This window comes from Dermacentor albipictus, chromosome 1 (genome assembly GCF_038994185.2).
Source record: "Dermacentor albipictus isolate Rhodes 1998 colony chromosome 1, USDA_Dalb.pri_finalv2, whole genome shotgun sequence".
Classification (NCBI taxonomy): domain Eukaryota; kingdom Metazoa; phylum Arthropoda; class Arachnida; order Ixodida; family Ixodidae; genus Dermacentor; species Dermacentor albipictus.
The window spans coordinates 275,249,250-275,264,310 of NC_091821.1; the positions used below are offsets into that span (position 1 = coordinate 275,249,250).

The 15,061-nt window shown below is 45.5% G+C and overlaps 1 protein-coding gene across 3 annotated transcripts in view; it reads left to right on the forward strand.

The window, feature by feature from the left end:
• Positions 1-15,061, forward strand: part of LOC135908777 (probable sodium/potassium/calcium exchanger CG1090) — a 141,007-nt gene that overhangs the window by 119,585 nt on the left and 6,361 nt on the right. For all 3 annotated transcript variants that reach the window (XR_010566417.1, XM_065440618.1, XM_065440619.1), the window contains exons 7-9: positions 287-532; positions 7,501-7,602; positions 9,937-10,068. Coding sequence is in view for 2 of the 3 variants with exons in the window: in XM_065440618.1 (XP_065296690.1) it covers positions 287-532; positions 7,501-7,602; positions 9,937-10,068 (480 nt within the window). In the remaining variant the exon portion in view is untranslated. The remainder of the gene's footprint in view (positions 1-286; positions 533-7,500; positions 7,603-9,936; positions 10,069-15,061) is intronic.

Below are 15,061 nucleotides of genomic sequence, written 5' to 3' on the forward strand. Positions count from 1 at the left end.
ACAGGGGATATAACATATGTTGCGAGTTCCAGCCTCACCCGTCGTCTTCGTCTTGGTTTCGTGTGCCTACCGCTGGCCTCTGTGATTCACTTCGCGTGCATTGGTTTTAAGGTGTGTGTCATAAGATACAACGGTCGAACAGAAACGAGAGTCTGCGCGCCGTCTGTGTTTTCCTTCGTCGTCCTCGTGGCGCTGACGCTATTGAAAGTTACTCGTCTAAATTTCAACCTGGTGTGTGTTTGATTAATACTCGTCGCAAGTGACCCTCATTATTGATTGCATGTAGTGGCCGCGCTGGAGGAGATGGCACGCCGAGCAAACGCACCGGCCTCCTTGGCGTTGGCGCCCCCCCGTGGATGCTTCCCGCGGCTCCTGTGGCTTGTGCTGTTGCCGCTCAACACGCTGCTGTTCTTCACTGTGCCAGACTGTAAGCGCGATCGCTGGCGCAACTGGTTCCCACTCACCTTCCTCATGAGCACCGTCTACATCTCGGTCTTCTCGTACTTGCTCGTCTGGATCATCACCATCATAGGCGAGTACCTCGCGTTTTACAGATGTAGCTGGTACAAGCTCCGCGACGTCGTGTTGAACACAACCGACAACAGCCGCGCAGGCTGATGCCAAGATGTCACAAAGTTCATACAGGTCAATCTTAATATTATTAAATTTTTACTATAAAATTATTTGGATGTAGAAGGGCACGATACGGTACCACAGCTATTTCTGTGCTGTGGATTCAGAAGAAATTGCAGGTTTGTTTGTTTAACCCTGTAATGCCCAAACGCAGTTACACATCAAGGAAAATTAGAGTAACTTGTTCCGCTTTATTTCTGATCATGAAGAGCAGATCTGTACAGAGAAATGAAATGTTTTTTTTAAATGCTCAAGTAGTGTAGTAATAAATAATAATTGGTTCGCTGAAACTGTCCGCAACTGAACACTGGCTCTAACGTGTCAAAACATTACTGTAGGCTATGCTTGTTTTCTGTGCTTAAATTGGCATTTGAGGTATCAAATTGAGTGTGGAATAAATGATAACGTGGGCATTACAGGGTTAATGCGGTAGCATTCTGCATGGTGTTTGGGGCCTTCAGCCATTAGTGTATATAACAAATAGGAGACGGTACACGAAACAGCTGGGGGAGGGAACGTTGGTGTATCGGAGCTATCCAATAGTTTGCTCAGGCGTAAAAACTTGAGTCGCAATTTGATCGACTTCTGGTGTGTTGATTTTATAGGCCTACGCTACAGGGTTGCCTGATTCGAAAGTGACCGGTCACTGAGAAATGCTAACGCGGTCGCGATCGAGCATCATAGCGAGCTGCGGGTAGCCAGGACAATGTCAAAAAACATGATCGGCAGTTTCCTGGCTGCCGCAGTCTTTTCACAAGCAGCAGTTCTCGACCATTCCGATGCGGAAAGCAAATGTGAAACTTGTACCGAGCCGGCAAAGTACCTATTGTGAGCACTAGTCACATTCCGCCATGCTGAGCCAATCAGCGAAGGCGTAACCGTCTTGACAGAGCTGATAAGATGGCGAACGGACAATGCGGTAGGGTGTTGTGCAGCACCCGTGTTGGTCAATATGATAATGAAAGAGAGGGGTCAAGTTGATTCAGATGGGTCTACTGGAAACATGGGGCGCTCCATGTGGACTGTGACATCGTTCGCGAGCAGGCACAGTTTCGTTGCTGCATCTGTTTTTGACAGCGGGATATGTTTCTGCACGTCATTTTTCATCGGCATGTTCGTTGCCGATTATGCCACATTGGCCTGGGTGCCACTAAAACCTAACGCCCTTCATTGGTGAAGTGAGGAAGGAACTCTCGAGTTTCCAGCCGTAGTTCGTTGTATGTTCCAAGGCATAAGCCGGATAGCAAACACTGTAGAGCTGCTTGAAGACCCTTTATCGTAGAGTGGCTCTTTACGAATCCATCAAGTGCGTTACGAAGTGCAGTAGTCTTCGTAGCTCTCGGTATGGTATGGTGCCAGGTCTTAAATTTTATGGTGATGCTCTTTCATGGACTCTCACACATCATGCAGTCCCGCCCATGGTGGTCTAACCATCCGTGTAATTATAATTGTTGTCTTTGCAAGCCTCGTACAGCAGTAAGCTGGTGATAAAAAATATATGCTTTCGTACGAATCCCTGTTATACTGTCAACCGAATTTATGGCTGAGCCAAGCGACAGTGGGGAACAGGAAGTCTCCACGTAGCTGTATAATCCGATGGAAGGCATACGCGATGAGGCAGTATCGCCTGACTGGAAGAGGTAGGGGTTGGCCTTCTGGCAGTGGGGAGAGTTGGTGGGATTAGCGGTGTGAGCGAGGTGCCTGTTGTTGTGGGGCTCAAGGTGCTAGCAAAATTGCGTCCACCGTCGAGGCTGTATCTTTCGCATGCGCCAGACTATCCCTACGTGTGCTCTCAGCGCTTCCGTAACAATATGAATCGGGACTAGGTAGTCGTGAGCATTGAATGGTTTATACTGTTAGCGCACAAACCTTCGCAATTCAAGACAAGTCTCGATCGCCTGGACTTGAGCCCTTTCGGTTGTAGTGGGGTTAGTTCTGCAGGTATTGGGCTACACAAACTAGCTGTATCGTAGATAGCCGACCAAAAACAGCATCCTGTCAGTTTCAACGTCACGTGCAATGAAGTACTCCATGTTTTTACTCCAAGAAATTCAAGCCAATGGGATGTAGCGCTCAGTTGCTGTTGCAGGTAGACCATATGGGGATTCAGCAGAGGTCACAATAAGTTAATGCTGACACCTAAGAATATGTGTTCCAACGTAAAAGGCATTTTCTCTGCCGATTCAGATGGTGTAATTGTAATTGGCTGCCATCCAAACGTGACCAGAGCATAGTTTTCTAGCGAGATGCCGAGTTCTTGTTCGCTAAATATGCAGACATGGAAGGTGGAGTTTTTTGAAGCCTTGTATGCACCTGAGGTAGATTTGTGGGTTTTCGTTCCAAAGTGATATTGGGTTTCAGAAGTAATGTTGCGCAGGACACCAAGACGTAGACGTACTCTGGGTGCCTTGCTACCTTGACAGAATTTGTTAGACATTCTTTGAGGCTGATGAGTACAAGGTCGAAGAGTGTGCGGCTTACCGTCTTCCAGAATTCCGCGGCGCGGCTAGTGTTGACAGATTGGGCCGTCGTCGGTGTTCCCAAAGAAAAACCGAATATGTAACTGTGAATCCAAAGATACACTCAACCGCCAAGACTAACTGATTGAAAAGCCTCAAGGTGTCGTGTCATGAATGGCATTGCCGCACGATCATTATACACCAGCCAACATAGCGACAGATATATTCCTCTGATGAAGAACGGCAGCTTGGGTGAGTTCGTGGTTTTCCGTAGTGTTTAAAAACATAGCTAACGACATAGGATACAGAAAAGAGAATGGGACACAAATGGTGCTGTGTGTGTCTCATCCTCTTTTCTGTGTCCTGTGTCGCTGGCGCTGTTTTTAAACACTGAATATTCCTCTTATGTTCAACCACATACTGACGACATTGTCAGTAGAGCAATGGTGACGTTGAAAACTGGCGTCGACGTCAGTCTTGTAAGGTTGCAGGTTCCACCGAAATCTGCCGAGGATAATTCATTCCATCCCCTTCCCTACGCAAATAGTCATTACGATTGGTCGGCATATGGTTCATCTATGTGCGGGATTTTCCTCTGAGTCATTATCTTGACGGCATATTTGAGTCCTCTGTATATTCTCTGATACTGTAGAGATGGTATGACGTAAGATTGCCACGTTCGAAGAGCTATACCAGTTGGCTGGTCTTTCAATTTTGAGGAGCGTTTCCAACCTGCCAGGATTAATTGAAAGTGTCTAGCAGCGCATTTAGTTCCCGGTCACCAAGGAGGCATAATATACGATACGATATGACATGAGGTCCGGGCAACGACGACCGATTACCCAAGGCGAGCACCGGGCCACTGGTGAAATGCAGATCCCATGAGTCCGGGACGGAATTACAAATACGAGAAGCTGTGGGCTTTAGTTGGCCCGCAATCATAGAAATCTTCCGCTACACCGATATGTTGTCTGCGTTTGACGAGTACCATTGCTTCGAACGTAAAGCGTTAACCTAGAACTAAAACAGGCCTCTCACGGGTCTTCAAAAGACAGCAGTTGTTGGGGAGCTCAAGGTGCTAGCAAAATTGCGTCCACCGTTGAGGCTGTATCTTTCGCAAGTGCCAGACTATCCTTATAAGTCATGTGTGGGCTTTGTGCGTCAGTATTGTGGTGCGGCACGATGAAGGATCGCACAAAGTTGCTCCAATTTCTGGTCTGATATCGAATGTCTCGGGAAGCAACGTGAGTGAGCACATGGTTTTTTTTAGTGGCGTTTGCGGCAAGCGTGCCTTACGCTATGATTTTAAACGCAGTCCTATCAGTTTACCAGTTTGTTGTTAGACGAGTTTGTGTTATACAGCCCTTGATCTCAAGGTAAGTGAGGAGGGATGTGATCGCTCCCGTGTGTCTCAATGTCCAAAAACCACGTAACACGCGTGACAAAGAGATATCGTACAAAGGCGGCTCTCATTTTAACTTGTTGTGCAAACATGTTCACGAAGCGAACGGGAGCCATCGCAGCGAATTCTCTTTTTTGCAGTGGTGCAAAGTATTGAAATTTGTCGACAAGAGAAGCAGGGTTTGCCATCGGCACTTCTATGGACCCTCAAAGACAGGTCTTTTTTTTTCTGTGCTGAAATTTTTTTCGGATATTTTCGGATATTTTCCCAACTTTTCCGGAGGAAAGCGTTTTCCATGATTGTTTCCCACACTTACAAAATTTCCGGTAACTTTAGGTCACAGAACGCATTTTCTTCAGTAGTGTCAGGCCTAAAAATAAATGTGCACATACTCGACCTAGGAGCCTAACTCCCGATCACTTTCGGCGATATTGTTTTCAGGGCGTGTTAATATTCTAAACCAGCACTAACGCACGGTGCAACTCTACTAGAAACGAATGACTCGCCTCTATCAGCGTTACTTACGCGTCGCGCAGTTTTTGAGCGCGTAGTTGGGATGCCCGTCGCTTAAGTTAAATTTCGTGCGAACGTAATAACATCATGCAATTATGAAAGTGTTCTTGCACATTATAAAACTAGAATACGGCACCATGCAGTCTGGAAACTCTTCCTATATAGCGTACAATTTGCATTATGGTATGTTCTAAATAACAGAAATTTGTACGTGATTGTGATGGACGTTCGCAGGAATTAGTGAAAGGCTAACTCTAGTAAGCATCGCCACTATTGTTTCAGCGGGGAATGAAGCCCTCAACAGGCGCACGCATGCAGATAATGAACGGCAGCACTATACTTTTTTTTCTCTCTCTCTCTCGATAGTGGTTGCAAGTGTTCATATATGCGTCTGATGCTGTTCTAATGTTTGTCGGGTTGTCTTCCTTCAGTGTACCTTCTCTTAATCTTATTAGTAGTCGCTTTCATTTTAGTTTTCTTGTGGTATTTACTTCTGATATTTACACATGTTGCATTGCTTTTGTATTTCTTTTTTCATGTGTGCGTGTGTGTATATATATATATATATATATATATGTACGTACATATGTAAATATTTATGTATTCTGCCCCTCCTGCTTGGGCCCTCATTTGTGCCTGAAGTATTGTATAAATAAATAAATAAATAAATAAATAAATAAATAAATAAGACAGGACGCAAGCAGGCTACACAATACACGCAGACAGGCTGCTCCAGTTATCGCCTGATGCGTGCAAGCAAGGGCGACGAAACGACGCGTGTGGCGCCGATCAAGCCGTGATCAGGCTTCACATTTGCGTTATTCTGTTTAGCGATAATTGAGGGATGCTTTTCGGTGGGCACACGTTCCTAAAGTCAGTTAACTTGAGTGCGATGACAGCAAAGCTGAGGAGGGAAGATACGAGCGGCTTTGCCTGCTCTGCGTGTTCCTGACCATGCGGCTTGACAGGCCAAAGAGCGCAGCGTGAGACAAACAGACAGGGAGGAAATAATTGAAATAGTTGTGAAAAGAAAAGGAAAACCACAACACAGTTCATCTGTAAACGAAAATAAGAAAGCACGTGCGGAGCCGGAAATAGTACTTGAAACGGAAAAATGATGACTTGGCTCAAACTGGGGAATTCTTGGGCTTGCTGCGGAAGCCAAGCGCGCACATATTTCGATGCTTCGAGATATCTGCTTCTTGGCCTACATTTGCTGATGTGCTGCTAAAACGACACACACGATAACGCACCGCGACGACGGCGCGGGCGGCTTTCAGCCATATGTTCTCTTGTTACATTCTTACTTAGTAAACAAACAGGAAACAGGCTCATGTGCAAGGACCGACAACTTCATGTCATTTGCACATTAGCACACTAATCTTCATTCCTTTAACACAGGAATCAGTATTGACGTACAGTATTATGATGCCGGTTTTGTTGCAGGTACAAAGTTGTAAGGCAAGTTTCATGAAAGCTCTTTGCGAATTTATTCTATCTCTAGGAGGTGATTTCATCACCTAAGTAAAGATCTGCCCTCCACAATATATACTTATACTCCTGTCTATGAAATGGAAAGCATTTGATACAAAATGGTGAAATCATTGCTTTACGAGGGTTTTTCTGCATTTCCCTTATATTTGAACAATTACTTTGGGCGGATTTGGATGGAACAAATTTTCTCCCTTGGTGCCCCATCCCAAGGCTTTATTAAATAAGGTACTCTTAGCTCGCTATTACCAACACGAACGAAAAAGTACAACTCACGATGGCAAAAAAAAAAGAAACGTTAATTGCCGCAGCCTAAATGGGCATGATAATTTCATATGCTTTGTGTTTGGTGATCTCATAATTGGGATCTTCAAAAGCCAAATATATTTGTTGAAGTGCCGAGCCATAACAAAAACTCAAATTTGTGTTTTTTTTATCTTAAGGGGGCACAAAAAAGCCATATTCGATGAGTTATAACGGGTGAAATATTCTTTCACGACTGTATATTCATTTATTTGTGCGAGAGAAGCGAGGTTACGGAGAAAACGATTCGCAAAGTTGAGTCTAAGGTTTGTTTGAACTCTAACGTAACCATTGCTTGTAGTTGTTTGCATAATTAACTATTGCCTCCCTCACCTCCCCCCCCCCCCACCTCCCTCCGCCCAGTAGACGCTGTCAAAAATTATGGCGTAATTGGAAGCTACTGCACACACTTCAAGGCGCCTTCGCGCCTTTTTGTTTTTACCTCTTCTCTGATTTTCCAAGCCTCCATTCAAGGTTGTGCTGACCTCTCTGGTACATTCTAGGTGCAGTTTGGCAAATCCAGCTTAAACTAATATCACTATTGACGGTAAACTATTTTTCCGGCTTTATCAGCAGAAATGAAAATGTCGTAAAAAGCACGTGGTTCGAGCGGACCCGCCGCTTATCTTGGTGCGAGATCGCTGGTGAAGCGATGCGACTCCAACATGCCCAGTGAGCGTGGCGTTGATCTTCCTACAGGGTTCACTCTGGACATCTCAGACACCGTGATGGGGCTGACGTTCCTGTCGATCGGAGTGACACTTCCCGACGTGGTTGCCAGCCTGTTGGTGGTTCGCAGGGGTGAGCGGCTGCTTTTCACGCAGCATTCCTACGCCAATCTCTGACCAACGTTCACACCGTGCTTTTCCCTCGCACAAAGTTCACAAGTGAACGACATTGTAGTTAAAAAGAAAAGAAAGGTGGCTTGTCTTCGGGAAATCAGTTAACGTACAATTTTGTGGCTGGCATTGCAGTGCATACCTTGCAAGTCATCGGTTGTCTATTATGATCGCTTCACGTGTCGTTACTCTGCCATTCCTTCGCATTTGGAGAATATATATATATATATATATATATATATATATATATATATATATATATATATATATATATATATATATATATATATATATTCAATGAGAAGTTCTGCAGGTCCGGTGCATAGGTAGTTTTAGAAACGAAGGTGCACACTTACGAAAATTAAAGATGCAATTTTTGTAAGTGTGCACCTCCGTTTCAAATATATATATATATATATATATATATATATATATATATATATATATATATATATATATATGACCAGTGAGCTGGTCATATATATATATGACTAGCATGACTATTCACGTGACTTCAAGTATATATAATATATATACTTGCAGTCACGTGAATAGTCATGCTGCATTTCCGCCTTACGCCTCTTCAATTTTGATGATAGGTCCCCTCACCTCTTTTGTATTTGAGTGTATATGTGTACGATTTCTGAACTAAGGCTGCTAGTCGGAGGTGGTTCCTTATTCACTAACTTTGCATCTGTTGTGCATTAAAAAAGAGCGCTTTCTTTTTGTTGAGCTTGCTTCATCAGTATAAACTGCAATGCAAAAAATACTTTATCACATGTATGCAGACTCTTCGTCACTCTTAGTAGGCATATAGATGCGCTTTACGTCCAGGAAAGGCTAGAATTGCGCTTCAAGGTGACAGACAGTGCGCTTCCTTTTCTGAGACTATTCCCAAACAGCGGTCTTCTCAGACATTGCAACGAGCATGTTGTGCGGAATTTATTTGTTCCATGCTATCTAGCCTCAAACTGGTAGCAGTGCGCATGCGTCACATGACACCCTCCACTATTTAATTCTTCCTAATTTTTCCTCCATGCGATCATCATTTTTAGAGTAATTTTCACCACTTATAACTAGCCTTCGCCAATGACAAAGTTAATTGAAGTAACAGGAAGTACGGGCTTCCAACCACTCCATCCCCAACTAAACTGACCAGCAGCAGTGCCACCTGACGGCGAACACTTTAAGGGCTCGCGAAGATCTCCACGTACAACCTTTAGCTATGCCTTCAGAACCCGCCTCAGTGATTAGCGACTATGACGTTGCGCTGCTTAGTAAGAGGTCGCGGGATCAAATCCCGGCAGCGGCGGCCGCATGTCGATGGGAGCGAAAGGCAAAATCGCGCGTATGTCATGCGTTGGATGCACGTTAATGATTCACAGGTGGTCAAAATTGATCCTAGCCTCCCACTACGGCGTGACCGATAATTAGATTGGGGTTTCTGCGTGTTAAACCACATAATCTAATGTAATGTCTCCACAGAGGTCATTCACGTCTATAGAAGCTTCTATGAATGCCATTGTAACATTGTGAAGGCCGTCCGGCCACCCGCTCTACCAAGGTTCATTTGGTAATTGGTCGCACACAGAAATATTTTACCATTCCCCTCGCCATTATGTGTATACACAATGTCTACACGGTTCCTGCAACGATTAACTTGATGCGTCTTCTCGACTGGTTACGGCAATCCTTTAAATATCAACTTGTGGTTCCGTGAGTGTTCTGGATTAGGGGAGGACACACATGCCCCAACGCCTGAGATGAAGGGGGTCTTATTTAAGACTTCCGCGATCTCCCTTGGCCTCCTTAATCCAACCCTCTTTCACGAGCGTGGATGACCTCTTCGCAATTGACGCAGCCACAGTATCGAGACTGGTTCAATTGCGTTTGATAATTGTAGCTCAGGGGACATACGTTGGTTGACACAGAGAAAAATGACCAAAGGAGCTTGTCGCTAGACGCGCGACGTGGCACCGAAATTGCGAACACGTAGTGAACGTCAAAGGCGAGGTTTCGGCTCAGTTCTCGCAGTACCTGAAGCGGTAAAATAAGCCCGGACATGTGTGACGCGTCGTTGTGCAGCCGCTTTGAGAACAAGTGTCGTTGCTAAATGTTTGCATTCCATGCTGTATTCACAAGCTGAGGGGTGCGGGAGCGGATGTCGTAAACACTGGCGAGCATGCAGGTCACAGAAATAGGCACTCATGTTGAGTGTGTGGTGATGACGTATTCCTCCGAATTCATTACTACCTGAGCATGATAAGCGACCGTGTCTGTGTTCCTTCACTGACAGGATTCGGTGATATGGCGGTGTGCAACGCGCTTGGCAGCAACATCTTCGAGATTCTGGTGGGGCTCGGCCTTCCCTGGTTTATCAAGACCGTTCTGCTCACTCCAGGGACGCCGGCCGTCGTACACGGGAAAGGCAAGCGCACACAAACAAATCTTATGCAAAACGAGAGCAAGATAAGATAAGGAGCCAACGTTTGGACAAGTGGACTTGTCTTTTTCAAGGCGACATATTATTATTATTATTATTATTATTATTATTATTATTATTATTATTGTTGTTGTTGTTGTTGTTGTTGTTGTTGTTGTTGTTGTTGTTGTTGTTGTTGTTGTTGTTACCTCAAAGGCTCCGGTGTGAGATATTACATGAGAGATGGCTGATCACTTCAGTGAAATGTGGATTCAATGGCAGCCTTGAAATGATGTGGTTTGGAGTCGTACACGGTGTTGGCGGAAAGGTCATTCCCGTCTCGGGCAGCCTTCACAAAAGGGAATAAAGGTGCGCAGTGGTTCGGAAGTGGTTTTCGAAATCTGAAAAGAGGGCATGAACTGGGATGTTTTGATCAAGGTTAGAGCTTACGTCATTTATAGACAGAGCTAATTGGGTATCACAATATATACCTTTACGGAAACCATGTTGGTTAGGATGGAAGAAACTGACAGACGTTAGGAATGTAGCAATGTTTGAGTAAAGCACACGTTCCATTAATTTCGAACAGACGCTAGTTAGAGAAATTGGGCGGTAGCTACTACATAATGACGAAGGACCTTTTTTCGGGACTGGTGTAACCTTACCCACTTTCTAGTCATCCGGCACCATTCCTGATGACAAAGACTCCTGCAAAATATGACATAAAATCTCGCTAGTAACATATTTAGTATTTTTTAAGACTTTGGAATTAATACCATTGACGCCAGGTGAAAATGAAAGCTTCAACGAATCAATACATTTCCTGATGCCATCAGAACCAAAGGTGATTGCAGGCATGGGACGGTAGCTTAAACATGGGAATTCAGGAAGTTCACCTTTGGGTTCATTAGCAAACACGGAAGAGAATACATGATTAAGCACTTCGGCGATTTCATGATCAGGAATAGGCTTATTTTCCTAGTCACACAGTGCAAGCGGGTGCGAACGCTTTACATTTATAATATTCCAGGATTGTTTAGAGTTATTTTGCAGAATGTTTGGTAAAGTAGTCGCAAAAATTAAGAACATTTTGCTTGACTAGCAAGGGATAGGTACGTTTTTTCAGCGGTGTGGTATTTAAGCCATGAGCACTCAGAGTCAGAATGCCTAGCAGCGTGCTAAAGCCTTTTCCTTTACTTGTTGAAGAGCTTTAGTGCCATGATGAACCACGGTGATGAGTGCTTTCCGGTTACAGTGATCGTAGGTATCTAAGTTTTTATCAGTTCATGTATTTTATTTTTGAAAAGGAGCCAGTTAATTTCAACACAACGTTTTGAGAAACCGGCAGAGAACAAGCTGGCATATTCTGCGAGTTTAATATTCATATCAGTATAGTTCCCTTATTCGTAAAGCGTAATAGTTTTTCTATAGTTTTAGTGAAGGCAGGGATGCCACACGGGAATGAGGTATGTAGCACTCAGAGATCGCTAAGGCCCGGTAAATGCGTTAGTGGCGAAACATTATCGGAGTGCGAAGTGAACATAAGGTCTAATATGTTAGAAGACTTATCGTTGTGCCGCGTGGGGTTACTGACAATTTGTGTTAAAATTTGGGTTATGCTTTCCTCGGCACATTATATACAGGTAGGGTTCTACTAAAGGGGAGAGGGGGTTTTTGCTTTGGAGCTCACTCAGACTCGGACTCACCGAAATTCTACTCAGCCCGGCTCATTCGAACTCAAACTCATCAGAATTATACTCAGCCAGGATGACTTCATCTCACTCAATGAGACCTTGAAAGGTATCTTGGCCCACAAATCTCACGAACTCGGACTTTCTCTTGAGTTAACATATAAATTACAAAAATACCTCCACACCAGGTGAATCCATAGTCAATGCAGAGGAATTTCAGCGCTTATACTTTAGGAAAAAGCATGCACGAGAGTCGCTAATATACAAGAACTTTCCTTCCTTCTTGTTCGTCACGATGGCTTGTAAAAACCAAATACGTATGACACTCGAGCTTGGCAGTGCTGAATTTATTTCGCCTAAAGATAAAATGTGGAAAAAGATTCATTAAAGAATGTGCAAATTCATTTTTGTGCATGCGTATGTGTATGCGGTGCGCACATGCTTTTGTTCTGTGTCGCATGCGCATTTTTTGGAGTTTGTGATAGATCACAGGCCTTTCTTCCTAGCACTGTACTAAATCAAGGCTTGCCCCGTAAAACAAAAGTCTCCCCACTGCCCCTCCCCTTTATCACGGAACAAAGTTTCAGGAGGTGGGCTCCGAAAGAGCGACATGGATGAAAGGGAAAACTTGAATCTGAATGCAAGGCGAAGCCTAGTGGTGGTCCGAAGGGGGAGGTGTCATGGGGGCGATCCCCTCTCCCATGCATAGAACATTGCGGCCCCATTCATAGCGCGCCTCTACCTCAATCCGGATCGTGTTAACCATTACTGCTGATGGGGGACTAGCGCTAAAAATTCCACTCACAGATAAAGGTGGAACGAGCGCGTGCATAAAACTTAGGGGCATTGTTGCTCCCCAGCAGGCCTTGGCGTCGCCGAAGAGCTTCTCATTTCTGCTACTTGACCGAATCGTGGACCACGCTGCGCGGAAGAAAAGCATTCCGAAAATAATACGACTTGGTTGTCTGGGAAAATCATAATAAGTACCCCCACCGTCATTTTTTTCTTCTTGTTCTTTCCCTTGTCTCTCTCGTTCGTTGTGTTAATAAACTTGAGAAGAGCTTGCTGTCAGGCCAGTCGGCGTCACCCGTCCCGGAGGCCGCCGTTGCCGCGCTCTGCACAAGGTTGACGCCGAGGGTGGACGCTGGTAAGAATGAAAACAGGGCAAAAAGCAGAACAAGATAGACCTACAAAACGCTGATTTGTGCACGGCCAAATAGATCAAGGACGGGGGTTCTGGGCCACGGAAGCTGAGAAGCCGCCACAACAAACAGGTAGGAGGGCAGGTAGGTGAATGGCCTCGATCGTGCACGCAGAAACAGAAACACACGTTAGGGGCCGCCGCGCCGTCCAACAACCCGGTGAATGTTGAAGAGCGTGACAGTGACCAACGGAAAATGATTTTAAGAAGGGGAGTGGTGTGATGGATACGAGTAGGGGGGACGGGCACGCATCGGAAGTGTCAAGGACGAGGTTTTCGGATAATTGTGGACATAGGGAGTGCGTCTCGTCACTGCCCGATCGCTCGACGCCAGACGGCCGTGGCCAGTCGCCTATCTGAAGCTCGCCTACCCCGTCGCAACACGTGCTACTTGCTGCGGAGAACCCATCCTGACTAAATGTCTCGGCAATTTTCGGAATAGACGGGTGTAAGGAGACACGACACTTTCAAATCCCTCGGAGCTACTGGCCCTTGGTTTACTGCAAACAATGGAAGCCGTAATTTTCACAAACGCTTCTAAACAGGAAGCAGCCCTGCTTCGAACCGTCTACCTCGTCAATTCCCGAGTGTGATCAAATAACAATATGCGTCACGTGATGAGTACAATACCGTGATAGCAAGTATACTTCCAAACATCTCTTCAAAAAAGTCGGACGGTAGTCCTCCGAAAGTCAGTGAGACTTGCATCATATGATACTACTGAAGTTTTAGCGCAAAGCTTCGTTCCTGCATATTTAAATCTAGACAAATATAGCATGCCCACAACGCCGAATGCGGTACTGAGTAATAGGCGACTTGCAAAATAGTGCATGCCCTCTACCGTGCGTAGCCGTGGCCGTACCACTCACAAGAAGATCTGGCTGGAAAACAACGGTTATCTCCACTCTTACCTGGCTTGCAGCAAGTCTGACCTGCAAACAAAACGACGATAGTTCGATTACTTGTTTTTGTTTGGCCTCGTTTTTAGTGCTGTTCGCTTTTCCAACTGCTTTTCCGATTACAAGAGAGGAAGTTTACGCGGCAATTAGAGCGACAACCAAAAACACAGCCGCGGGCGCCGCCAAGATCAGAAACTCCCTAATACGCGACCTCAGCGACGAGGCGATAGACCAGCTCACAGCATACCTCAACACACTGTGGGCAGAGGGCACGATACCGAAGGAATGGAAGCACGCTGTCGTGGTGATGATACCTAAACCCGGCAAAAAGCTTCAGGTTGAAAACCTGAGGCCCATCTCCCTCACCTCGTGCCTCGGCAAACTCTACGAAAGGATAGTCACCAGAAGAATCCAACACCACCTGGAGGACAAGGAGCTATACCCGCACAGCATGTTTGGCTTCCGGGCGAACCTGTCAACACAGGACGTCCTGCTACAGATAAAAGAAGAAATCATAAACACGTCGGCCAGAGCAGGCGAAAACGTTATCATGGCCCTAGATATCAAAGGGGCTTTTGACAACGTTAGCCACGAAGCCACCATGGAAGGACTGAACAACGCCAACTGCGGCAAGAGAATCCACGACTACGTGAGGGCTTTTCTGACCAAACGCACGGCAACGGTGGGATTGGGGGATCTGCGAAGTGACGTCTTTACCACCCCACGCAAAGGCACGCCGCAGGGCTCCGTGATCTCACCAATACTCTTCGACATCGCAATGATCGGACTGGCTCGAAGACTCAGCAAGATTGATGGTATCCAGCATGCAATATATGCTGACGACATCACGGTCTGGGTCAATCGAGGCTCCCTAGGAGAGAAGCAAGAAAAATTGCAGGAAGCGGCCGAGTGCGTGGAAGAATGCGTCAGAGAAAGGGGCCTGGAGACCGAAAAATCAGAAATCCTGAGAGTGGGAAGAAACCCCACCAAGGAAGAACTAATAGTAAAACTAGAGGGACAAAACATACCTGAAAGGAGCATGATACGCGTCCTAGGCATGTGGATTCAAGGAAGCAAGAAATGCAGCCACACAATCAGCTTACTAAAAAAATCGACAGAACAAGTAAGCCGAATGATAACGAGGGTGTCTCAAAGAAGAAGCGGAATGAGAGAAGAAGACACAATAAAGCTGGTCAGAAGCCTAGTGG